At 45.8% G+C, this 24,856-nt stretch overlaps 1 protein-coding gene across 6 annotated transcripts in view; it reads left to right on the forward strand.

Moving 5' to 3' along the window:
- Positions 1-24,856, forward strand: part of TTLL5 (tubulin tyrosine ligase like 5) — a 1,026,293-nt gene that overhangs the window by 656,169 nt on the left and 345,268 nt on the right. For all 6 annotated transcript variants that reach the window (XM_078659928.1, XM_078659931.1, XM_078659927.1 and 3 more), the window contains one exon: positions 21,846-21,970. In XM_078659928.1, the coding sequence (XP_078516054.1) occupies positions 21,846-21,970 (125 nt within the window). The remainder of the gene's footprint in view (positions 1-21,845; positions 21,971-24,856) is intronic.

Below are 24,856 nucleotides of genomic sequence, written 5' to 3' on the forward strand. Positions count from 1 at the left end.
ACATTGCATGTCACTACAACGCATGTCATTACACTGCATGTCACTACAACGCATGTCACTACTTTGCATGTCACTACAACATAGGCATTACATCGCAACTCATTACAACGCATACCATTACAACCCGTAGTACCCTTACAATAGCCGACACTTACCCTACTGTTTCACTCACTGGAGTTAGAATAGTAATTTTGACCCCTACACTATCCAACACTTATCCTACTGTTGCACTCACTGTAGTTAGAATAGTAATTATTACCCCTATACTATCCAACACTTGCCTTAAATGCAATGTATTGGTATGCATTGTAATGCTATGCGTTGTAAAGTTATAATGCGATGTAATGGAATGCGTTGTAAAAGGTAGTTTCTGAAAATGCGTTGTAATGGATGTTGCAATGTAAAATCTGCCCTCAAAGCGAGCATTAGGAAGTCACCCACCCAAAAACCCATCATATGTGATTCACGCTCTCAACCAGACATCAGCATGTGCAGTAGACATACAAAGCATTGGCGAACTCGTCTCTTGAAATATGTTACTCAGATTAAATGGAAATATTAAAGGAAGGCAGAAGTGCGGCACTAGGACGCTGTTAGCAAGGGTTGCGGAGGAGTACTCTCCGTCTACAATCTTGGATTTACATGGCACATGTTTCAATCCGGTAATACCTTGGATGTCACAACATTAGACGTCAGGATTTTATTGACCTGTGCTGTATTGTTTTGGATGAAATTGATTTCTAGGAATGAGGCCTTGAGAAAGTCAGTGGTCGAACCCATAGCACGACAAAACACGTGTTGGCTATTGGCTACTACTATGAAATTTGTATCTGTCGAGTTGGCACAGTGTCAAGAATAAGAAAAAGAATATGATGTTGAATGCAGTTGTCAAGATTGAATACTGTCAAATAAAAAAGAACAAATAAGAAAAAAGCTTCGTTTTGTGGACTTCTAGGAGATTGGACATTTATTAGAGCATCAGTGCTCAGGAAAATGTATACAGTTGTGTACGATTCCACTTCTCAGCAGTGACTCCATATTGAAAATGTCAGGATAATATATGTACTGACCATAGCTCGGCAGAATGGATAAAAGGGAAGTTCCCTCCTGTTGGACACCCTCTGCCCACTTGGAAAGTAAATATCGTTGTTGGTGGGCTCAATGGTGGCTCCCTTCAAGTTGTGTGACATTTCATATTTGTCTGAACAAGTAACGTTCAGTGTGGCACTCCTGCCAGGAGAGCTGGTGCCATTAGCTCAAGACATGTATTTGTCAGGTCAACTATCAGCCAAACTCGCAGTGAAAAATACTATGTTTATTTACACCGCTTTCCACATCCTAAAACACTTTCAAGCCTTTATTTAAGGAAGGATTTAACAAAGTAGATAGGGAGCCAGAAACGTCTCCCTTTTCCTCTTCTCCTAATGCTTTACATAAATAAAGGGCTGTTGGATATACAATCCGCTAACCCACTGACCTCCATAATATTTCACTTGCAGAGCGTCCAACAAGGGCGTGCTTGCCAGATTTACACGTGTAGAATATTTTCCTCTGACAGCAGGCAGTGGTCCTAGAACCGTAAATTCTGAGAAAGATGCACATAAGAGAAATGTGAACCTTAAAGTCTTTAAGAGATAGGCAAGTTAGTCTTGATACATCGTGAAACTATCGTTCATAGGTGGCCATTTCGAATATACAGTGGCAGGAATTCGATGCTTCTTCTGCCATATCCCCCAAAGCTGCCCTGGTTTGATGATGGCCTGTGGGGCGCTGCAGTCTCATAGGTTGGTCAGCTTAGAACTAGCTGCCTCCGGTTTGCAAGGCATCTCTACATACATTGGAGTCATTGGGTCTTCCTGTACTGGCTGGCAGTAGACCGAAGGGCAGTTTGGTTATTCACCATTTTCTACACATCAGACTAAAAATAACTTGGTGCCTTTAACTCCCACAGAGTGCGAAAAGGGTAATTCCCATACATCTTCCACTCTAAATACTGCACGTGGTTAATTAATTATTGATAATTTCACCACTCTCTCATGTTCTTATCTCACAAAAAGCACCCTGAGGCTGCCACTGGGTGGGTTTCTGGTTGCTATTCAAAAATTAAAATTAATACAAATAAAGGACATCACGTGTGGTGCCCTCAGATAAACGTTTATTGGGTTTCCCATTTTCACATTCACAATAGCATAACATGTATTTGTAAAGCGTACATCCTCCCTCGAGGGTATCTTGGCACTTATTACCCAGCCCATGGTGCTCACCCATCATTTATCAGTATCAGAGGGATGGAAGACTGAGTGGACCAGTTGAGTATGTATGAGTCCGCTGAGCTGCCAGACATACCTATATCGAATAGAACACATAGCATCATTGTTTGACATAAAACCACATCTCATCTAAATCTCTTCTTGGTATAGGAGTAGCCCTGCTTTTCTCAATGGACATTTTCACTAATCCAGCCTTTTTGGTCCATGTAATTTGAGGATGTTCATTGACCACAGCACTACCAAATTCTGACCATCTCTGAATGCATTGAGTGCTTAATTTGAGCCGAGGGTTTCCAGTTCTCAGCACCTAATCATCAACACTGGCGCTTTTAAATAGCACCAATTAAGGACACATTCATTTATGGTAGGCATTGGGAGATTAAGGATGTTATAGAATTATAGGATGTTGAGCCGACGCCGATACTCGACCCTGGTTCCCCAGCTCTGAAGTCAGCAGCTCTCGCCATTACGCCACATCCTCTCCCCACTTTCATGGTTAGTCGTTGGTTCTGTTTTAGGCAGCGATAACAGGAGAAATGGCTGGTTTAAGCTGCCTCCTGATAAGAGCCCTTGCACTTATGTTTTTTACAAATAAACCACTTCGATTCTCCCCAGAACTGTGACCACTGTGTTTATCCACTAGGATAAATGTATTTGAAAATGCACTATTTGACCCAATTTTTTCATAGTTTCGTGGGGGGGGCACACCTCCCTGAAACCCTTCCCCACCGCCCCCACCCAACTCACTTCTAAAGATCACTGCTGTGAATCCAACCTCTATAAACCTTTCACTAACATTAAGGCTCTGCGGTTCCATTAGAAAAGTCCTGTTTTATAAGTTGTATACAAACTAGTTGAACTCGTTTACTTGCTTAGTTGCTTAGTCCCTCTTTACAAATTTTGCAGAATAGGCTAATGTATTTTTCACACATGGTAAATACCATTACCTCAGGGTTATGTATTTACCATCTGTTGCAAATACTTTCTATCCTGAGTTTTTAACTTCTAAATAGTTATAAAATGCAGAATCGGTTTTAAACAAACCAAATTCTGCATAGTTTGCCTTTTTGCGGACCTCTTTCTCCCAGTGAATTTCGTCAGGTTTGGCTTGCCAGGATTTACGTGGAAAACTGCGAGGGTGTGATAACTATCACACAACTATTAATTCGGATCGTTGGGCAAACACTTCTTTGCACATGGATCATTATAAAGCCCATGACATGCAATAGGGGACTATAAGTCTATTTATGTAAAAAAAAATGTGTATAATATATTCTGTATTGTTAAGCTGTACTTTTTTTAAAATAAGTGTTAACATTTCATTTGTTGTCTGCATTGTGTTTCGTCAATTAATGTATTTATTAAATATTGCAAGTAGAAAGGCTTACACACCACTGCATACACCAGAGGTGAAAGATTGAGAAGTTGTAAATCTCGTCTTCTTCTTGCCATCTCTAACAAAAAAAAGCAATTTTTTCCCAATTTTTTTCAATTCTATTCGCATTTAATAAATGCATAAGAGAAATCACAGTGCAAAGTAGGCAAAAACATATTAAAAATCAACAATTGGTTGTATATTAAAATATCAATATTCTCATGTATATCCATCATTTAAAAACCAGCAACCCACATTACTAAGGTATAAAAAACCAAACAACAATTATTTTTCAGGAGGTAAGATAATAAAACCAAGTTAATAAGACAAACAAATTAAAACAACACCCCGCCTATGCAAGGTCTTCCTAATCCCACAGCTAGCACTGGCTTGTGTATTAACATCCTTATAGTAATTCATTAAACGGTTAAAATCACGCTAATGAAACGAATCCAATAAAACAACCCCCTTCTCTAATTAATCTTTCCTGGTTTGCAAAGCTGAATGTAAAAAGTTTGTGGTCATAAAACAGACGAAAGGGGTTTTCAGTGTTTTAATAACTGCAAGGGCTGAGGAACGAGAAAATAAACTCAGTTTTATTAACATTGGGAGAATAAATGTTTTCCTTTCCAAATTGTAAAAACAGCAGAAGAATAAAATGTGCGACGTAGTTTGTGGGGATCGGTCATCACATGGACATAACAATAAATGATTTAATGAATATGATTGGGCTGGGTAACCTGCGTTTAAAGTTAAAAGGTTCAGTCTCATCCACGTTAATAGATATCGATGCATGTTTTTGGAAAGGAAGGAGAGATAAGAATCAAGTCCCGTGTCCACTGTGGGCAGTCTGGTAAAGTAAAACCCTAACTTTACTTTAGTTACAGTGCCATTTTTAGTTCTCGACTACGCAGCGCTCATGCGCTGCATAGGGGATCTTTAGCCGTCATTCTGCTGTTTCTCGAAGCACAAACTCGTGCTTGTGGCAGCATCCACCTTGCGGGAGCGCGCAGGGGCGCGCCACAAGCACAAGTATGTGCTTCGAAAAACAGCAGACTGCTCTCCCCAGCGCCCGCACCACTGGTGGGCTCACCTCCTGCTCCCCCTCTCACAATTAACTTTCGTGTCTGCCGGGCCGCGCTTGTATTCCAGTGCTTGTTTTTCTTCTGACTGCATTCATCGTGTTTTCACAGATATCACATATCTCCCATTCCTTTAGTGAGCTGATATTATTGGCTAACACCCCAATCTAAAAATTGTTCTAGCACTAATAAATAAGACCAACTTTTGTAGTGCTTCATGCATTAGGCAGATATGGAATTCTTTTCACAAATACACCCAACAGCCGTGAACAGCATTGAAAGAAACAAATGCGGTCACACCAGAAATACTAACATTGATTGTTTTTTCCCTCTTCTTCCCACTGTCCAATTTGCTAAGCTCATCATTTTGACCATTTTTTGTAACTCATTGCAAAATGCTAATATTATAATTTTTCAATTTAATATGCCGCTTCCACATGAAGAAGTCCACATTTTTTAATAATGTTGACTGTGGAAGAAAAAATTACTTTTGTATTCACATCACTGCGGTTGTCGTGTCCTTGAACTAAAAACTGCCTTTACTATTTTTTACGCTGGCAGTTTCTACCTTGCACGCCCTGCTCACTGACGGCAATGACAATTTGATCTGGCATCTGAGTTTTACTTCACTGAAGCCCCTGAAATTTAGGTAGTTTAAAAAAAAGACACAAGCCAGCAAGGTTAAACCCACAAGATTCTATTTTTTCAACGGGAAGTAAAAATTAATTGGCAGCATTACTTGCAAGCTCCCGGAGGATTGTCGCCATGTTTTACAGATGGAATCAGGCACCACAAATGAAATAGTATTTTGCTTGATTTCTGAAAGTTTATGCTGGAATTCATTTTCTACACCGTGCAATACATCTTGGCTGCTATTAAGTTTGACAAACTCTGGAAATTGGACTTGCAGAAGAACAGATAGATAATACCCGGCACTGTGTTTGGCGTGATTGATTAACTGTCGCCGTGGTAATGCTTTGCTGATGTATGATGCATCTATTTAGTCTGCAGCCTGCTCTCTTCTACTTTGCACTTCCTGCGTTTCGGGTGACTGCTTGTCGTTGGTCCGCAAATGGGTACAATTGGCTGGCTGTTCGTGCGGAAACGTGCCTGGATCTCGCCCACGCGGAAAAGGTCATAGTGGGACATTCCTTCTGTCCGTCCAGTGCTTAATCTGCCCAGGTGCTTGGACCAGACAGGACTGGACAGGCTAATCTCCCATTTTGGCATTTTGCCTTTGGACTTCCAGTCAGAAGACTGCTTTCAAATCAGGATGGGATGACATAACCCAAAGAAGCACCATTGTCTCATTTTACACACTGCTTCCTGCAGTATGGGACTGGTTTGAACACTTCTTAGGGCTGGTTTTGGTTTCTAGTCTGAAACGGCCATCCAAACTCTTTTTGGGGACCATGACTTTAGACCAGGACCTAGAGAAATCTAGAGTACAACAGAAAAGGGGAAAAGACTGAAGTAGAGAAGGATGTGGAAACAGTAACAAATGGAAACAAGCATTGGCGTAGCCAATAGGTCTCGCTTTTGGGACCTTATAAGTATGTAGTTATGCAGCACAATAGCATTGGTGTAACAACATCAACTGTTGCATGGCTAAACACATATAAGGTCCCAGAGGCGAGACCTATTGGCTATGTCAATGCTTGTTCTAATTTGCACTTTTTGGCAAAAGCCACTGTCAGTTTGATTTTCTGAAAAAACTAATATTTTGAAGGTGTAGTGTACAAGATGGCTAGGCCCAGGTCTGTAAAGGACTGCTTGACATATGCTAGTCATAGGATACTGTTGGCTCGGTCAAGATTAATTCTATCTTCTATTACCACTTGGTTTATCTCAACCGAGTCCCTCTGCCAGAATCTTAACCATAATAGGAGCGGGCCAGTTTGATCAAGTCGGTAATAAAACGAAGGCCAATTTCTTTATGGGCAATTAAGTTCAAGCAGGTTGGAGGGACTGAAAGCAGCTTTTTAACAAATGTATCCTCTGCTGTCTGCAGGCTACCCACTTGAGCTGTGCCCCATATTTCCGTGCCATAAGCGGCTATGGCTACAGATTTTGCAAGATAGACTTCAATCATTTCCCTGGAAGGCTTTTTACCCAGGTTAGAAGCGAATTTCCAGAGGGCAGCTATACTTCGTTTCAGCATGTTAGTCCTGTTTTCTACCATAGCAGACCAGTTAAATTTGGAATCAAAAAGAAGGCCTAGGTACATAAAAGATTCTACGCAATCCAGGAAACCTCCACCAAGATGGAATGAAATTTACTTTTTTCTTCCCGAACCCACTGTCATAACAAAGGTTTTCGATTTGTTGATACACAAACCCAATTCGGCCATATAATTTGCGTATGTGCCAATCAAACGCTGTAGGGCCATTGGTATTCTGGCCATCAAGACTGCATCATCTGCATAGAAGAGCACTGCAGATGGAAGGTCCCTTCACTGTGCGGTCAAAACCTCGTTAAGTTTGTTGGTATATAAAGTAAAAAGAAAGGGGGCGAGGACACACCCCTGACAAACCCCCTTTTCGATTCTGAACTGCTTCGTACATTCCCCCTGTTTTCCAAACCTTGTATCTGAAAGAGACACGTTAGTGATAGATTCCTAACCTTAGAATATCCCCAGGTGTCAGACTGGATCCGGAAAGTTTTGCTAGCAGTACCTCTGTGCGTCCGTAGGTGGCGTTGTGTGGCTCAGTGTCCGTTGCTGGCATCGTTAGCACCGAGATGACATCACAGAGACTACTTAGGCCCCACCCATGCGCGCTGACGTCAGTTCTTTCTTTTTCCGCGGCAGTAAGCGCAGATCTGGTTAGAGCACGTACCTTAGTCACTTTTTGACTATCTTTTTGGGACTTTTTGTCTCTTGTTGGTCTTCTCTGGTGCGAGTAGGGATGCCTGGTTTTAAGTCCTGCGGGGCCTGCCGTTGCAATATGTCGGTGGCGGACCCCCACGACGTCTGTCTCTACTGCCTGAAGCGCGACCACGACTACCGGTCCTGTCTGGACTGTCCGGTCATGGCCCCGAAGGCCTTGAGGGAGCGGCGCCGGAAGTTGCTTGAAGTCAGGCACTCGTCCCAGCGCCATTCGAGGTCCAGGGGCCATTCTCGGGAACGCTCACGGGGCCACCATCACCGCTCCCTGGGCTCCAAGTCTTCACCCTCTGATTCGGGTAAGAGATGACTCAAAAAGAAGTTGAAGAAGCGTTGTCGCTCTCTGACATCCCCCCATCGGTCCTCTGATGCGGATGAGGGGGACAGGGGTGTTCCGCTCCTGCGGCTCCTTCTGAGCCTGAGAGTTCCTGCGGCCTACCCACCTTACCCGGGTCTGTTGGCGACCACCTGTTTAGGCCTCAGGCTCATTCTGGTCCTTCGACTCCTCCGGGGGATCCAGCACCAGCGCCGCCAGGGGCTCTGGTCCCGGCGTCGCGGCATCCTGCGCCGCTGGCTCCGGCCATGGCCCCACTAGGTCCCACGCTGCCGGCTCCGGCCCCAGCGCCACCTGTGGCACCGCAGTGGATGCCGTTGGTTCCGCCCATGCCCTGGTTTCCGGCGGGTTTTGTTCCCGCCTGGGATCCGAACTGGGACACGGCGCCAGTTCGGCCTCGGCCCGCGCTGTTCCTTGCATCGCTTGTTCCTTCCCCGATTCCTGCCCCGCCGCCGCAGTCTGTGCCACATACGGCAGAGGTAGAGGACGAGTGGGAGGAGTCCGAGGACTCGCTTGCTTGTCAGTGTGACTCTGAGCAGGACTAGGCGGACGACTTGGAGGAGTCCGGCGGCCTTGACGTCTCCTCTGATCCGGGGTTTGCCTCTCCCCCGCCCACTATGGAGGAAGGTGCCTCGTACACAGTGGTGCTCAGTCGGGCAGCTGATGTTCTTACCCTTGATCTCCCCACGGTGACCTTCAAGACTAATCTCCTCACTGAGGTGCTCCAGTCGGCGTCCACTTCATCGAAGCCGCTACTGTCCTTTAATGACGCCCTCACTGACGTCTTGTTGGGCACTTGGTCGTGGCCGGCCACAGGGGCCCCTGTGGATAAGAACGTAGCCTGGCAACACCGCCCGGCGCTGGGTGACCCTGCCTTTCTGACCACTCACCCCACACCTGAGAGCCTGGTCATTCAAGCTTCGACGTCCCAGAGTGCCTTTCCCACGGCTCCGCCGGATAAGGACTCTAAGAAGCTGGAGCAGTTCGGCAAGCGGTTGTTCTCTTCGGCCAGCCTGGGGCTGCGGTCGATGAACACTGCATGTCTGTTGGGCCGCTACTCCCACGCAGTGGGGGATACCTTTGCTCAGGTGTTACCTCAGTGCCCGGAGGAGGTCCAGGCTGTGCTGTCCCAGGCTGTGGCCGAGGGCAAGGACGCGGCTAGGTTCGGCATTCGGTGTGGCTTTGAGACAGCGGACTCCCTCTGTAGGGCAATTTCCACGACTGTGGCACTTCGTCGCCACGCCTGGTTGAGATCTACCGAGTTCTCCCTGGACATCCAGAGCTCGCTCATGGACATGCCCTTTGATGGCACTCGCCTGTTTGGTGATAAGGGGGACAGTGCGCTTTAGCTTTTTAAGGACTCTCGCGCTACGGCCAAGTCCTTGGGCCTTTCCGCCACGCGCATGGCCACGTCTACTTTTCATTCATTTCGTGACCATGGAAGGGGTGCCCCTGCCCGCTCGTTCAGTCAAAAGCCTGCACAGAACCAGACTCAGCATGGCCGTGGGCGTGGAAGCCGCCGAGGTGGCTCCGGGGGCCGGCGTGAAGGTCAGTCCACCTCCACCCCCATGACATCCGCCTCGAAGCCTTCCTAGTCTGAGCTTCGGGACGCACCCCACGCCAGTGGGTGGCAGGATTCGGCATCACCTTCCCCATTGGCATTCTGTCACTTCCAGCAAATAGGTGCTGCAACTCGTCCGGAGGGGTTACTCCCTCCCTTTTGAGTCTACCCCCCCTCCAACTCCCCCGGCCATGCCTCCTCAGTTTCACCGCATGTCGGGGATCACTTTGCGCTTCTCCAACAGGAAGTTATGGCCCTCTTGGCCATGGGGGCCGTCGAGCACGTTCCTGGGCTAGAAGTAGGACGTGGTTGTTATTCCCACTACTTTCTGGTCCCCAAGAAGGACAAGGGAGGCTTGCGCCCCATCTTGGACCTCAGCAACGTCAATCGCTTCCTCCGGAAAGAGAAGTTCAAGATGTTGACTCAGGTCTTGACTGTCCTCAACCCCGGAGACTGGATGGTAGCTTTGGACTTGCAGGATGCATATTTTCACATCCCCGTCCCGCTGTTCACGGTCGGCCAGGAGCATTTTCAGTTTGCCGTACTCCCCTTGGGCCTTACAAGCACCCCTCGGGTGTTCACGAAAGTGATGGTGGTAGTCGCAGCTCACCTACGCAGGTCAGGGGTGTCAGTCTTCCCCTACCTCGACGACTAATTGTTGAAAGCAGGCTCGCCCCAAGCAGTTGTCACCCATCTTCAAACTACGGCTGACCTCCTGCATTTGCTGGGGTTCTCCATCAACGTGCCGAAGTCGCACCTGACTCCCTCTTAGAAGCTCCCCTTCATCGGAGCGGTTCTGGATTCGACGCAGTTTCGGGTCTATCCTCACGAGCAGCGAGTCCGGGATATTCAGGCTATGATTCCGATCTTTTGGCCTCTATCCCAGGTTTCAGTCAGGATGACCCTCCGGCTCCTGCTAGTGCAACATGCCAGATGGCATATGCGGGCTCTGCAGTGGGACCTGAAATTCCAGTGGGCGCAGCATCAGGGCAACCTGTCCTATCATGTCCAGATCTCGGAGGGCACTGCGCAGCGATTGGGTGAATGGCAGATCCCTCGCCCTTCCCCAACTGGAGCACACAGTGGTGAGATGCTTCCCTCCTGGGATAGGGAGGCTACTTGGGAGAGGCGGAGATCAGAGGCCTCTGGTCTCCGGCGGAGTCCCGGCTCCATATCAACCTTTTGGAGCTTCGGGCGATCCGACCTGCACTGAAGGCATTCCTTCCCTCTATCCGGGGAAGTGTAGTGCAGGTGTTCACGGACAACACCACTGCCATGTAGTATTGCAACACACATGGCGGGGTGGGGTCCTGGACCCTATGTCAGGAAGCACTGCGCGTCTGGACATGGCTGGAACATCAAGGCATTACCTTGGTGGTTTAACACCTGGCAGGTTCTCTGAAAGCCAGGGCGGGCGAACTCAGTCGCCGTGCTTGATGGATCACGAATGGCGTCTGAACTCGGACGTGGCGGAAGGTCTCTTTCAGCAGTGGGGAGAGCCTTGGTTAGATCTATTCGCCACCGAAGAGAACGTGCAATGTCATCAGTTCTGCGCAGTGGAATTTCCAAGGCGGAACTCGCGCGGCGCGCTTTTTGGCGGGAGTGGAGTTGGGGTCTATTGTACGCTTTTCCCCCTTTTTCGGCGCGACCGGGCCCAAGTCATCCTTGTGGCTCTGGATTGGGCACGAAGATACTGGTATCCAGAGCTACTCAGCGTAGCGATCGATCCCCCGATTTGACTGCCTCTTCAGGAAGATCTTCTGTCGCAGCGGCAGGGGGCGGTCCTCCACCCGAACCTATCCAGTCTGTACCTCCATGCGTAGAGATTGAGCGGCGACAGTTCACAGCTTTCGATCTTCCTCCCGAAGTCTGTGATGTCATTCTGACAGCCAGGCGTCCCTCCACTAAAACGGTATACGCCTGCAGGTGAAATACATTTGTGGCATGGTGCACAGCGAAGGCTGTGGATCCCCTTTTTACCCCTCTTTCAGAAGTTCTTCTGTTCCTCCTTTCTCTGGCCCAGCAGGGCTCTGCTCTGGGCACTATCAAGGGCTATCTCTCGGCCATTTCCACCTTTTTAAGGCTTCCAGATCAGCCTTCTCTTTACAAGTCTCCTGTTGTTAGTCAATCAGTCAATCAATCAATCAGGAGTTTGTTAAAGCGCGACTACTCACCCGTAAGGGTCTCAAGGCGCTAGCGGTGGGGGGGGTTGGGGGGGTGCAGGTTCCATTCCATCAAGGAGGGGGTCTGTCGAAGAGCCAGGTTTTGAGGTTTCTTGCGAAGATGGGGAGCGATGTTGTCTGTCTGAGGTGGAGCGGAAGGGCGTTCCATGCTTTGGCCGCGAGGAAGGAGAAGGAGCGGCCTCCCGATCTGGTCTTTCTGGTGCAGGGGACCACAGCGTAGGAAAGCTGGGCTGATCGTAGGGTCCTTTGGGGTGCGTGGAATTTGAGTCGACTGTTCAGGTATGCTGGTCCGGTGCCGTGGAGGGCCTTGTGTGCGTGGGTGAGCATCTTAAAGGTGATTCTCGCCTCGACGGGGAGCCAGTGGAGTGTGCACAGGTGCTGGGAGATGTGGCAGTGTTTTGGCAGGTTGAGGACCAGTCTTGCGGCGGCGTTCTGGATGTTCTGTAGCTTGCGGATGAGGTTTTTGTTTATTCCGGCGTAGAGTGCGTTGCCGTAGTCGAGTCTGCTGGTGACCAGGGCGTGAGTGACTGTCTTTCGGTGTTCGAGGGGGATCCATTTGAAGGTCTTACGAAGGAGGCGGAGGGTGTGGAAGCAGGAAGATGAGACAGAGTTGATCTGGCGGTCCATTTTGAGCTCGGAGTCCAGGATGATTCCCAGGTTGCGTGCGTGGTCTGTGGGGGTTGGCGGGTTTCCGAGGGCGGTGGGCCACCAGGTGTCACTCCAGGCGTCGGGGTTTGGGCCCATGATGAGTACTTTTGTTTTGTTGGTGTTTAGTTGTAGGCAGCTGTTTTTCATCCATTTGGCGACGGCTTCCATGCCTTCTCGAAAGTTGCGTCTGGCGGTGTTGGGCTCGTTGGATAGGGAGAGGATGAGCTGGGTGTCGTCTGCATATGACACGATGTTGAGTCCGTAGGTTCTGACGATGGGGGCAAGTGGAGCCATGTAGACGTTGAAGAGCGTCGGGCTGAGGGAGGAGCCCTGGGGGACTCCGCAGGTGATAGGTGTGGGGTCCGAGAGGAAAGGGGGGAGTCTGACACGCTGCGTCCTGCTGGAGAGGAAGGAGCAGATCCAGTCGAGGGCCTTGTCCTGGATTCCTGCATCGTAGAGTCTGCGTATTAGGGTGCGGTGGGAGACTGTGTCGAACGCCGCTGATAGGTCGAGGAGGATGAGGGCTACTGTTTCTCCTTTGTCCAGTAAGGTGCGGATGTCGTCTGTTGCGGCGAGGAGGGCGGTTTCCGTACTGTGGTTTTTTCTGAAGGGAGGAGTCGAGGATGTTGTGTTCTTCAATGAATGTGGCGAGTTGGCTGTTGATGGCTTTCTCGATGACTTTCGCTGGGAACGGGAGCAGGGAGATGGGTCTGTAGTTTTTGAGGTCGGTGGGGTCCGCTGAGGGTTTCTTTAGGAGGGGGTTGACCTCGGCGTGTTTCCAGTCGTCGGGGAATGAGGCGGTCGCCAGGGAGCAGTTGATGGTTTGGCGGAGCATGGGTGCGATGGTGTTGGCGGCTCTGTTGAAGATGTGGTGGGGGCAGGGGTCCGTGGGGGCCCCTGAGTGGATTGACTTCATTGTCTTCAGTGTGTCTTCGGTGGTGAGGGCTGTCCAGTCATCAATCACTGGTTTCCGGGTGTCGGGGGTGGTTGGTGAGGGTTCAGTGTGTTGGTTGTCTTCGTCGAAGTTGTCGTAGATGCTCTTGATTTTGTGGTGGAAAAAAAGATGCTGAGTTTGTCGCAGAGGTCTTGTGAGGGAGGGATGTCGGTAGACTCGCTGGTGGGTTGGGCGAACTCCTTGATGATGCTGAAGAGTTCCTTGCTGTTGTGTGCGTGGGTGGAGATTCTGTCTTCAATCGCTTTTTTCCTCGTTTCTCTGATGAGTTGATGGTGGGCGTTGGTGGCGGCTCTGAAGTTGTTGTGGGCTTCTGTGGATTTGGTGTTTCTCCAGGCCTTTTCGAGGCGGCGGCATGTGCGCCTGGACTCTCGAAGTTCTCTCTGGCTTTCTTGGCATGGGTATTGTTGTTTTTCTTGAGGGGGGCTATGGTGTTGGTGCTGTCCGAGATCCATCTATGCAGGGTTCGGGCTGCGGTGTTGGGGTCGTCGTTTTCCGCGATGGTTGGGGTGGAGTTGTTGAGTGAGGAGGTGAGCTGGTCATCGGTGATTTTGGTCCAGTTTCTTTGTGGAAGCAGGTGCTGGTGTCTGTGGATGGTGGGTGTTCTGAAGGTGAAGTGGACGCAACGATGGTCGGTCCATGGGAGTTCGGTGGTGTGGCTGAAGGTGATGGAGTTTCCTGTAGTGAAGAGGGGGTCGAGGGTGTGTCCTGCTGAGTGCGTTGGCTCGGTCACGATCTGGCGGAGTCCAATGTTGTGGAGGTTGTCCAGGAGGGATGTGGTGTTGGGGTCCAGTTGATTGTCGAGGTGGAAGTTGAGGTCTCCCAGCAGGGTGTAGTTGGTGGATGCGATGGCCTGCGGGGAGATAATGTCCGTAATGGAGTTGGCGAAGGGTCCGCGGGGTCCAGGGGGTCGGTAGATGAGGGTTCCTCGGAGGGCGGCGGTGGGGCTGGCCAGTATCTTGAAGTGAAGGTGTTCCATCAGTTCTGTGGACTCGTCAGGGAGTGTGCTCAGGCGGAGGCTGGATTTGTGGACGATGGCGATTCCTCCTCCTGGGTGGATGGGGCGGTCCTTCCTGGAGATCTTGTATCCTTGGGGGATGGCGATGGCGATGTCCGGTCCTGAGGTGGTGTTGGTCCAGGTTTCGGTGAAGAATGCTACGTCTGGGGTTGTGCTGTCGAGGAGGTCCCAGATTTCTGTGGCGTGTTTGTGGAGGGATCGGACGTTGAGGAGGATGCATTGTAGGGTCTTCGGTTCGGTTGTGTTCTTGTGGGCGGGTTGTGCTGGATCCGTGTTCTTGGCGGTGCTGCAGGTGTGCCGGCAGCGGTGACAGCTGAAGGGTCCATGGGTGTCTTGAAAGGCATAACGCTCACGTTCCCTCCAGTCCCCTTTATAATGCCTCAGTGGGACTTGAATCTTGCGTTGACTTATTTTATGTGCACTCCCTTTGAGCTGCTTCACAAATGTCCTTTACGTCTTCTCACCTTAAAGACTGCCAGAAAAGTGAGTGAGATCCAGGCTCTTTCTTCTAAACCTCCTTTCCTTTCTGTTCATCCGGACAAGGTGGTGTTAAGGACCCCTCCTTTTCTGCCCAAGGTTGTTACGCCCTTCCACATCGGGCAGACCATCACTTTGCCCACCTTCTTTCCGCCTCCGCATCCTTCGAAAGAGGAGGAGAGGCTCCACCGTCTGGACCCAAAACGTGCGCTCTCGTTCTATCTGAAGCGCACACAGCAGTTCTGGGTGGATGACCAACTCTTTGTTGGCTACGTGGGCGCCAAGAAAGGTCGGGCCGTGCACAAAAGGACCATCTCTCGGTGGTTCATTCTCTGCATCAAAGCCTGTTACTCCTTGGCTAACAAGGAGCCTCCTGTGGGGCTGCGTGCCAATTCTACTCGGGCGACAGCAGCCACTACTGCTCTGGGACGGGGAGTCCCTTCGCAGGATATCTGTCAGGCAGCTACGTGGTCCTCGCTGCATACCTTTACCAAGCATTATTGCCTTGACAGCCAAGTCCGGAGAGACACCTACTTTGGCCGTTCTGTCTCCGTAACTTTCTGCTGTAATCTTGTTCGCGGACCCACCACCGGGGTTGGTATTGCTGGGGTATCTATTCTAAGGTAAGGGATCTATCACTAACATGTCTCTTTCAGATGCACAAGTTACTACTTGTGTAACGATATATCTGTAAGTGGCATTAGTTAGTGATAGATTCCTTACCGCCCCACCCATCCTCTCCGTTCTGCGAACTGATTCCTGAGGTTAGGGACATCCCTTTTAAGGGACTTAGTTTTTTAAGCACCAGTGATCAGTTTCTTGCATGGCTCTGCGTTCCTGGCGTGGAAAGTCGTGTACAGAACTGATGTCAGCGCTCATGGGTGGTGCCTAAGTAGTCTCCGTGACGTCATCTTGGCGCTTACGACACCAGCGACGGACATGGAGAAATACAACGCCACCTACTGACGCGCAGAGGTACTGCTAGCAAAACTTTCCGGATCCAGTCTGACGCCTGGGGATATTCTAAGGTAAGGAATCTATCACTAACTAATGTCTCCTACAGATATATCGTTACACAAGTAGTAACTTGTGCTACAGCCCTTGCCTCTCTTTATACATTTCTCTGATAATAGTGATTATGGACTTGTCCACGCCCATCGACTCCAGTAGAGCTCACAATTTTGCGTGGCTCACGCAGTCGAAGGCCGCGGACAAGACCACAAAAGCCATATAAAACTGACCCTTTTTTGCATGAACAAATTTTGCTGCGAGCAAGACTAAATTTAAGCCTTGATCGATCATGCTCCTCTCTTTCCTAAACCCGTATTGGGCCTTGGCTAAAACATTATTTTGAAATGCCCACTCCAATCTATTTAAAAGCAATCTCTCCATCAACTTGACGGTGATCTCGAGCAAGGAGATTGGACGATAATTTGCAGGGTTCGAGGGAACCCCCTTCTTATATATAGGGATGATCACTGCTTCCAGGAAGTCGGGGGACCCACTTTAGTAACAGCGTTAAAAACTTTGGTCAGGAGTGATGCCCATAAATTTTTATTAACAAAGAATATGTCCAATGGGACCCCATCCGGGCCCTCTGCTTTTAGTGCAGGAGTTTGGGAGACTGCAAGCTCAGTTTTCTCTAAGGAAAATTCCATCCCTGGTTGGACCACCCTCAGATCCACAGGTTCTTTTGTAATACTATCCCTTTCTTCATGAAAAATCTTCTGAAAATGTGACAACTAGGTAGATTCATCTATGTGGAGATCAAGAGAGGGGCTTCTCTGATCCTGCAGAAAAGTTGCATTCACCAATCTCCAAAAGGCCTTGTCATCTTTACTCCTAGAGGCTTTTCACAAGTTTTGCCATACAGCGTCCTGCAACTGCTTCTTTCTCACCTCCATAGCTGTCTCATAGTCAGCTCGTAGCTTCCTTATCACATCTTTATTTCTGGGGTGTAATTTAAGAGCAGTGCAAAGTTGTTTAGAGTCCTTCGAACAAATAGTCTCAAACCATCTTATTACCGGTGGAGTATTTCTGGTTGCAGGGCCTGAGAGGTTTGAACTTATAGATGTTAAAATACTTCTAAATGCTGTTACTGCTTGGTAGCTGTTGGAGCGAGCATCTAATCAGGATTGAATCTAGGGTAACACTCCTTTACAACCTTTGGGAGAAAGGAAGTTGGATCTATTTTCTCCCACTTTAGTGTGAATCCGTTTTTTCTACTTAGTATGGTTTTTACAGCAAATAAAGGACTTGTCTTAGCAACGAGAGGCCAGGTAAAGCAAAAGAGGAGGAATGCATGATCACTAAATTCAGTTAGCTCCGCAATATAGGACTTGATACATCTCTTAAACTTAGCTTGAATTATAACAAAATCAATTGTTGAAATAACTCCAGTTCGTTGAAATGTAGTGAGAAGTTGACATGTGGAGGGGTGACACGTTTACTATGACTAGATCCAAGGTTAATAAAACCCTGTTTAACACATTTCCATAATTAAAATTATTAAAATGGACAAGCAGCGAGTCAATGGTGTCAGATACCCCACAGATACTTTGATTTGATTTAGTACAACAATGCGCTTTAAAATCACCGGCCCAGATTATAAAAATTTACCGGCAGTGGCGAGTTAGCAGGGCTTCCAGTATACCCCACCCCCCAACTCGCCTGTCACCTGTATGGGGTTCTAAAAATTATTATTTTTTAAATGTCTCAATAACCAATCGGTTTCCCCAGAACCTTCAGCTAGCATAGTATGAAAATAGGGCAAATTATTATTAAGTCATCTTACTTAGGGAGATTGTGTTTGCTATAAGTGTAAATAAGCCCCCTTTAAATCGGCCTGATGCTGATGGAAGTCCTGAAGTGACAAAAGAGCGATAACCATTTACATAGACAGATTGCTCGGCCCACGTTTCCTGGAAACAAACAATATCATAATGCAGGAACTCTTTATACCAATCTTGGTTATCTTTTTTGTTTTCGAAACCTGCTACATTCCATAAGAGGAACATTGTGTCCCTTAAGGGCTCCTGAGAACCGGTCATTGTTGAATCGATTAAGGAAGATATTGGCCCAGTTTGTAAAGGCGTATTACTACCTTGTGAATCTAGGGCAGCTTTTGTTTCCCTCGCAGCAGGTACCATAAGGAGGTCTGTTTGATATTCGTGATGGGGAAAAAACTGAGGAAGTGACTAATTTAATAGTAGTATGAGTCAATCGCAAGCCTCCAAATCTACTAACGGCGAATATCTATTTGAGAGGGAGAGAGTATCATAGGCCAACTGGTCAGGTTTTTTGCCGGCTCTCAATAAAGGAATGCCCTGGGAGTGTGTGATGGAGCTACATACAATTGCAGGCCTATAAAAAAAAGCCCAAAGGAACTACATAGATCTGGGTTCGAGATTAAGGGGCTGCCGGTAAACTCCCCAGCAAATCTTGCACTAGCCGTTCATTGTCAAAGTTTAAAATAACAGTAATTATTGGTAATTTTGATTCCGACTCAATCCATGGTGTTCTTCTAGCCATAATCAAGTGATTTTGGATAAGATGATCTCTATTTGAATTGTGTGTCAATCAGAATCGAGGCTTGGCCATAGGTTGGAGTGTAGACTCTCTTTGACTGGGATGGAGTAAAGGTACATTGACTAAAATTAAAACATAAGGACAAACTGCAGGGGGAAGGTTCATAAATTGTTGATTTGGTCTACTGTGGGAATGAAGAGAAAAAGTATTTGAATAAGCCTGTGACCTTGAGGGATACTGTAAGTGCACCTTACCATTACCCATAGACTCTTGAATGGTCACCTTTGGTAGGCCACGCCTAGGGTCCAGACTTACATAGTCTGAACCAATAGGGTCCAAACTGGTGAGTGTCTGATTTGCAACACGAGGAATACCAATGGAAGGGGAAGGCTGTTTATCTAACTGACAACCAAGGGGCCCTTTTTTTACGATCAAACACAAATTATGATGATCAAGATTACAGTTTTTACAAGTTTTACAGGCAGCAGAGGGGTTGTCCATAGTTAGGGGTCAAGGTCTAGGATTAGCAGGGCTGTAATTAGAGTCTCCCATCATATGATGCACCACGTTGGTCGATACCAAACATTGTAGAGTGCGATCTATGGATTTTAAGTGAGCATAGATCGGTTGTAGGAGTAGTTTAAAATTATCAAGAAGCTTGCACCAATTTGGGTGAGATATATTCTCAGGATAAAGCTGGACGGCCCTACATGTGGATGACGCTGGCAAGGCGACCTTTCCGGACTGCTTGTTAGGCAATTAATAGGTGGTATTGCAGGGCCTCTTTTCCTTTCCCCGTTAGAGGTCATCGGGACTGTTGGTATCCCATTAGATGTAGGAGCAGCCTGTAGATTTTCTAGAAACAGCAAAGTGACCACCAATGGTTCGGGGAGAACATCCCCATATCGCACCATGACGAGCTATCAAACGCAAAGAAGAGCAAGATGGCAAAACAGGCTGTCACTTTTTTGGGCCGTAGACTTTGTAACCGGATACCTGAAATCAGTAAATTAATCTAAATTGCCTCTCCTCCAGGAAAAATGTAAGACCAACTCGTCTAACTTCACTTGTCTAACTAACTAGACTAGACTCAACCTCTAATTGACACTTTCTTCCCTCACTAAGTTTTATTGTGCCTATGTTCTTTGTGAAGACCCGCCCAGCCACTGCGGCTAAGTCTGTGTCCTTTAAATATTATATATGAATAAATAAGTACAAAAAAACTGTTTACAGTTGCTCTTTGATCAAAACGAGGACCTACACCTGAATTAATGACACTTCCTATGAGGTTACAGTTTCAAAATGGACTCACAGAATATGATTTCTGAGTGTTGTAAGTGGGAAGCTTTGTTCTTTTATGCCATGTGGTGCTATGTCCAAATGCCCAGTAGGTGATCAGGTCTATCAGTGGCTGGCATCACTGTAAGGTACTGTATATGGAGGATTCCTTATCTTATGACAATATTTAAAGTCCCACAGTTGTTCCCTGGCTAAATTTAGAAGTATTGCCAATTAAGAATTCCTTTGTAGGGCCCTAGAGCTTCGACCAGAATTATAATCTCCATTTTATGCAAAATAAGTGCCATTTTTTCCTTAATACAGGTCCCCGTCACTGCCCCCCACCCCTTCATTTTTATTTATAAACTGTTGGTATCTTGCTTGTTCTGATGAAACAGATCTCCTGGCTGCAGACAATGTAGAATATTTGCAGACTGTGCTGTGAAAGCTATGGCCAGAATGCGGAGGCTAATATTTTGCAAACACATATGTTAACGGTTTCTATAAGTCACTATCAAAGCTAGTTTGGGGCTTTAGAATGGATGGTAAAGGGAATATAGATACAGTTTCTCCTGCACTGAACTCGAGCAGTGAAAAAATCAAACATTAACCTTGCCAGCGATGGACTGGGCTTTCAGGAAAAAAAGCTGAAAGGTTAATCTTCACTAAAGTTATTTGTGTGTTAGTATCTGATCTAGACGTTGCTTTACACTCACTACAATGAATGATTACAGTAGAGTAGTGATGCCATTTCTTATTACAAGTGTGAAATGGAAATCAGAAGGAGACAGTAATAAGGAAATTCGATGGGTTTGCAATAGAGGAATTGTAGGTGTCTATGATATCATCGTATTCTCTTTAGTTAGGACCCAGGAATTCATGGACATTATGTACCTCTTTGTGACTTGAAAGTTAAGGGTTATTCAGAAAGCTTCCATCAGACAAGTAGTCTCAGGTTGGATGGTATGTGCATTATATTGCGATTTTATTACACAGGTTACCTTCTTCCAAGCAGGCCCAATGCTCATAGCAAAATTTGAAAGGAGACTGATTGAGCTCTTGTTGGTCTTTCCTAAGCACTGACACCCCTCGGCAAATTCCACTAGACCAGTCTGCCTCTTGAAATGAAGGAATATTTAGGATTTGATAAAAAGAGAAATGGTTCAAACAGGACTTGTGAAAAGGTTAATCAGAGTACAAAGTCTTGTCTTCACCTACGGTAAAGCAAAGAGGCGAAGTTTCACCAGTCTGCTACTGATATCAAAGGGCATTAGATGGGAACTCTGCTGTTACTTTCTCTCAGCAGAATTGATAGACAAAGTCTTTGCTTGCTAAGTTAACCTTGCACAAAGCTTTAAAAAAATAATGAGCCGAGGTGGGTTCCAATGCAAGAGTTTCCATTGTACAATTGTCTATGTATGCGGTTTGATGCAAATAACAAGACATACTACAACTTTGCATCCTATTCGCAGTTCGGTATCAAGCTTTGAAGGCAAGAGGGTATTAAAACATATGCTAGATTTGAAATGGACATGGTCAATGCTATCACCATTACCGAAGTGAAATTAATTGTTTACTGGTTATTTTATGAAGAAGCTGGACCAGGCAATAATACCTTGTCAGACTTATATGTACTGCGTACACTCTCATTCTGTATAGAATACTGTGGAGCTCTCACTCAAGTATGTTCTGGAAGTGGAGATTCCTCAGGGCCAAAATGAGTTCCAAGCGAAAGAATGGAATGGTGCTGTCTCTTTTCTCATAACTGGTTGAGGACCTTAGATCTTAAGGAAGATGGTAGATTCGTTCCTACATCCTAGATAAGGGGCATTCTGCCTTCAGTGGCTGTATTGCCATGGTGTCATGATGATGACTGGCCCTTTGAAAGACTTTCCTTCATAACCTTGCACAGTAGCCTGAGAAATCCCCTTTGTTATGCAATGATACTTTGCCTTTACAATGCAGTAGCGGTCTGGCCTCAGGGAGCGACCTCACCTTTGGTGTTGACATGTCATTCAATGCAGAGAAGACGTTGGCAGGTTAATCCCCAGAGTTTCCTCATAATGAATTCATATTGCTATGCACACTGATACCCGACTGAAAGGCAAGCTGGGGCATTGCAATTCTGACACTTACTCTTACAGTCTCAAGAATTTATGTAATAATGTTGTCAGTGATATATATGGAACTGGTCCTGATTTTGCTATGACACTTTTAATTCTCTTACTTTACATTTGTTTCTCTTTGGAATTTAGTGAGAGTGAACTGGAAGAAGTTCTGACATTCTACACACAAAAGAACAAATCTGCCAGTGTCTTCTTGGGAACAAGCACCAGAAAGACGGGCAAGAGTGATGATAATAGCAGTAAAGCTCATGAGGGTGAGTAGAGGTCAAGGGATAAGTACATCCAGATAGCAAAGACTAGAAAAACTGGTATATACTTGTTGATAAGAAATAGGTGTGGAAAGATTGCAGGAGAGTGACATTTTTAAATTGACCAAAATACTTAGTCACAAACTATATCTTGTGTGCACTACAAATTTGTGTTCATGGAGGTCTATGCCTCCACCTCTCCTATCTTTAATGTGCGGAGATCTCCGTCCTGACTGTGGACATCTCTGCACATGGACTCCTATGTTTTAGTAGTAAATGTGGTAGGGGCAGGAGAGTGACTGTAAAATAGGAAAAGCTTACTGCTAAATGTGAGGGGATTAGAGAGGAGTAAGGAAGGGTTTAGGGATGGACGCACTCCTGCAAACACCCACCCACAAAAGAGTAAGCCACTGCTATTAACAAACAGCACTTCTTAAGCTAATATCACCAAAAACGTTCCAAATAAATTGTACGTGTTTTACAGCTCAGCCTTGGAGTAAGTTCGTCGCCACATGTGGCAAACCCCTAGGTCTGAAACACCCTCCCATAGAAAAAAATGGTGATAGAGACTTAAAATATAACCCCATAGCAAGTAGTATTACATTCAATTAACTTCGATATTTTAAAGGATATATATATATATATATATATATATATATATATATATGCATATATATATATATATATATAAATGCATTTTAATGTTAAGAATGATATATTTAGAAATTCTAATTAGTCATTTATTAAAAAGGATTTAATTGCCTTTTGAATTTAAAAATACATGTAACATTTTAAATACATCAATTAAATTAATTTAACATAATTCTCAACCTAACCTTTAGTAGTTTTTAGTACATAATACATTTATATGAACTTTACACTTTATTTAATATATCTGCAATAAATTGAAAATATTTAATTTAAAATACATGTTCTTCAGATTGAAATTTTTTTTTATGTAAAAAGCTACAAATATTTGTACACATTTTTAAAAATCCTTGATAAACTTTTTAACTTGTCCCCATACTTTCCAATAGCGAGATCTCAGCCTCTGTGGTGGTGATCTCTACCTACGTATGAAAAGTTACAAGTAGTTCCTTTACACTTATAAATGTACTCTTAGATGGCTCCATCCCCTGGTTTCGGAAGCAGACATGTAAGTCCATACTTTTGAGGAAAACTCAGAAATGGGGACTATCTACAAGTAGTAAAGTTACTCGGAAATGTAGGATAACATTTACTTGTAGTTAAGTAGTAAATCTATATGTGTAAATTTACCTCTGTAAATAGGCCAGCTGCTTTTTTTGCTATTAATGGCTAGAAGACAGCACTAATTATGCCCCAAATCCACATCAAGCAAACAAGAGTGAGTCAATAAATCACGTGGCCTCGGCACTAATCAAAAACTTCACTCCATGAACAAAACAGCAACTGAAGCGACATATAATAAGGCACAAACAGAAACCAAAACCGTACTATGTGAAGCCATTGTTGATTTTATTGTTATTATTCTTGGGTTTTTGTGATTATTTATTCCAAAGAATTAATTTAAGGCAAACACAGGAATTATACTTTTTACCGAACTGCGATTTCCACCAGGGCACAGATGATTTGCAATATGAGTTTTACATATATTATTACATGATATATGTTACAATATATAAAATAATATGTTTAGATATACGATTATGGGGATTTTAACCTTTCAACCAAGTCAAGCCAAGATAAATTCATAAATGACTCAATACGCATGTTTTGTTATTTGCTGTCTGTGCTCTGTAGGTCTGTAAGATTATTACGCTTGTTGCTTCTCTCACAAAACTGCCCGCTTATTCATTTGACAGAGCAGGTAAACTAACCCAGATGATTGAGCAAAATCTATTGACAAAAAACTATTTTGGTCTACACATCCAGAGTATTTGTTTTCATATGTGGTGGCACCATTTTCTTTCCCATTACCAAGTAACCACTATGATGCCAATTAATTGGCAACCGGTCTTTGCATAGTCCACCTAATAGTAGCAGCATTTAAATACTGTGTTTGGTTACGCCACTAGCAGCCAAGCCCCACACTATGTGCTATCAGCACAAATGCAGTAAGAAAAAAGAAAAATGTTATGTTAATCGTACTTATAGAGTGCACGGTTACCATGGGGTGTCTTGGCGCTAAGATATATTCATATAAAAATGTGGTCTGTAAAGCGCTTGGGTACACCACAATGGTGTGTTCCCGTGCTGGACCAAGAAACATAATTGAGGGAAGCAGAAATAATAAAGAAAATAATTAGACTGAAGTTAGCCCAGGTTGCTGAACAGCCATGTTTTAAGTTTGCTTCTGAACTCAGTTTATGAGGGATAGGCTCTCGGAGCAGTTCCACATTTTTGCTGCCATATAGGAGAAGGCTCTCCCTCCCATTCTAGCTTTCCTCATCTTGGGGTTCCCTAGCAAGTTTTGCTTCAAAGGATCTAGGATTCCGAATATATGCTTGAATCAGAGAATGTTAATAGCTAGGGCCTTGTTTATTGAATATTCGAAGGCAGAAGCACAGGGCTTTAAAACCAATTCTTTTGGACACAGGGAGCCAATGTAGTTGGTTGAGAGCCACAGAAGCTGAAGATCTTTTGGGGAGATTCAGTACAGGCCTCGCTGCAGCGTTTTGAACTCGCTGCAGTGACTTGAGACTTCCCTTAGCGGCTTCTCGTTTTTCGAGATGTAGTAGACCAATCGGAGCCAAAAGAACTGCCACCGCCAGTGGAGCAGTCAGAAACTAACTGCCCCCACTGTATGGAATCTGTGAAAATAAAAACTCTTACCTTAGTGAACCAAACAAAATCGAACACTACACTGTATACAATACCAACCAAATACCACATATAAGCAACACAATACAT

Source organism: Lissotriton helveticus, chromosome 9 (genome assembly GCF_964261635.1).
Source record: "Lissotriton helveticus chromosome 9, aLisHel1.1, whole genome shotgun sequence".
NCBI lineage: Eukaryota > Metazoa > Chordata > Amphibia > Caudata > Salamandridae > Lissotriton > Lissotriton helveticus.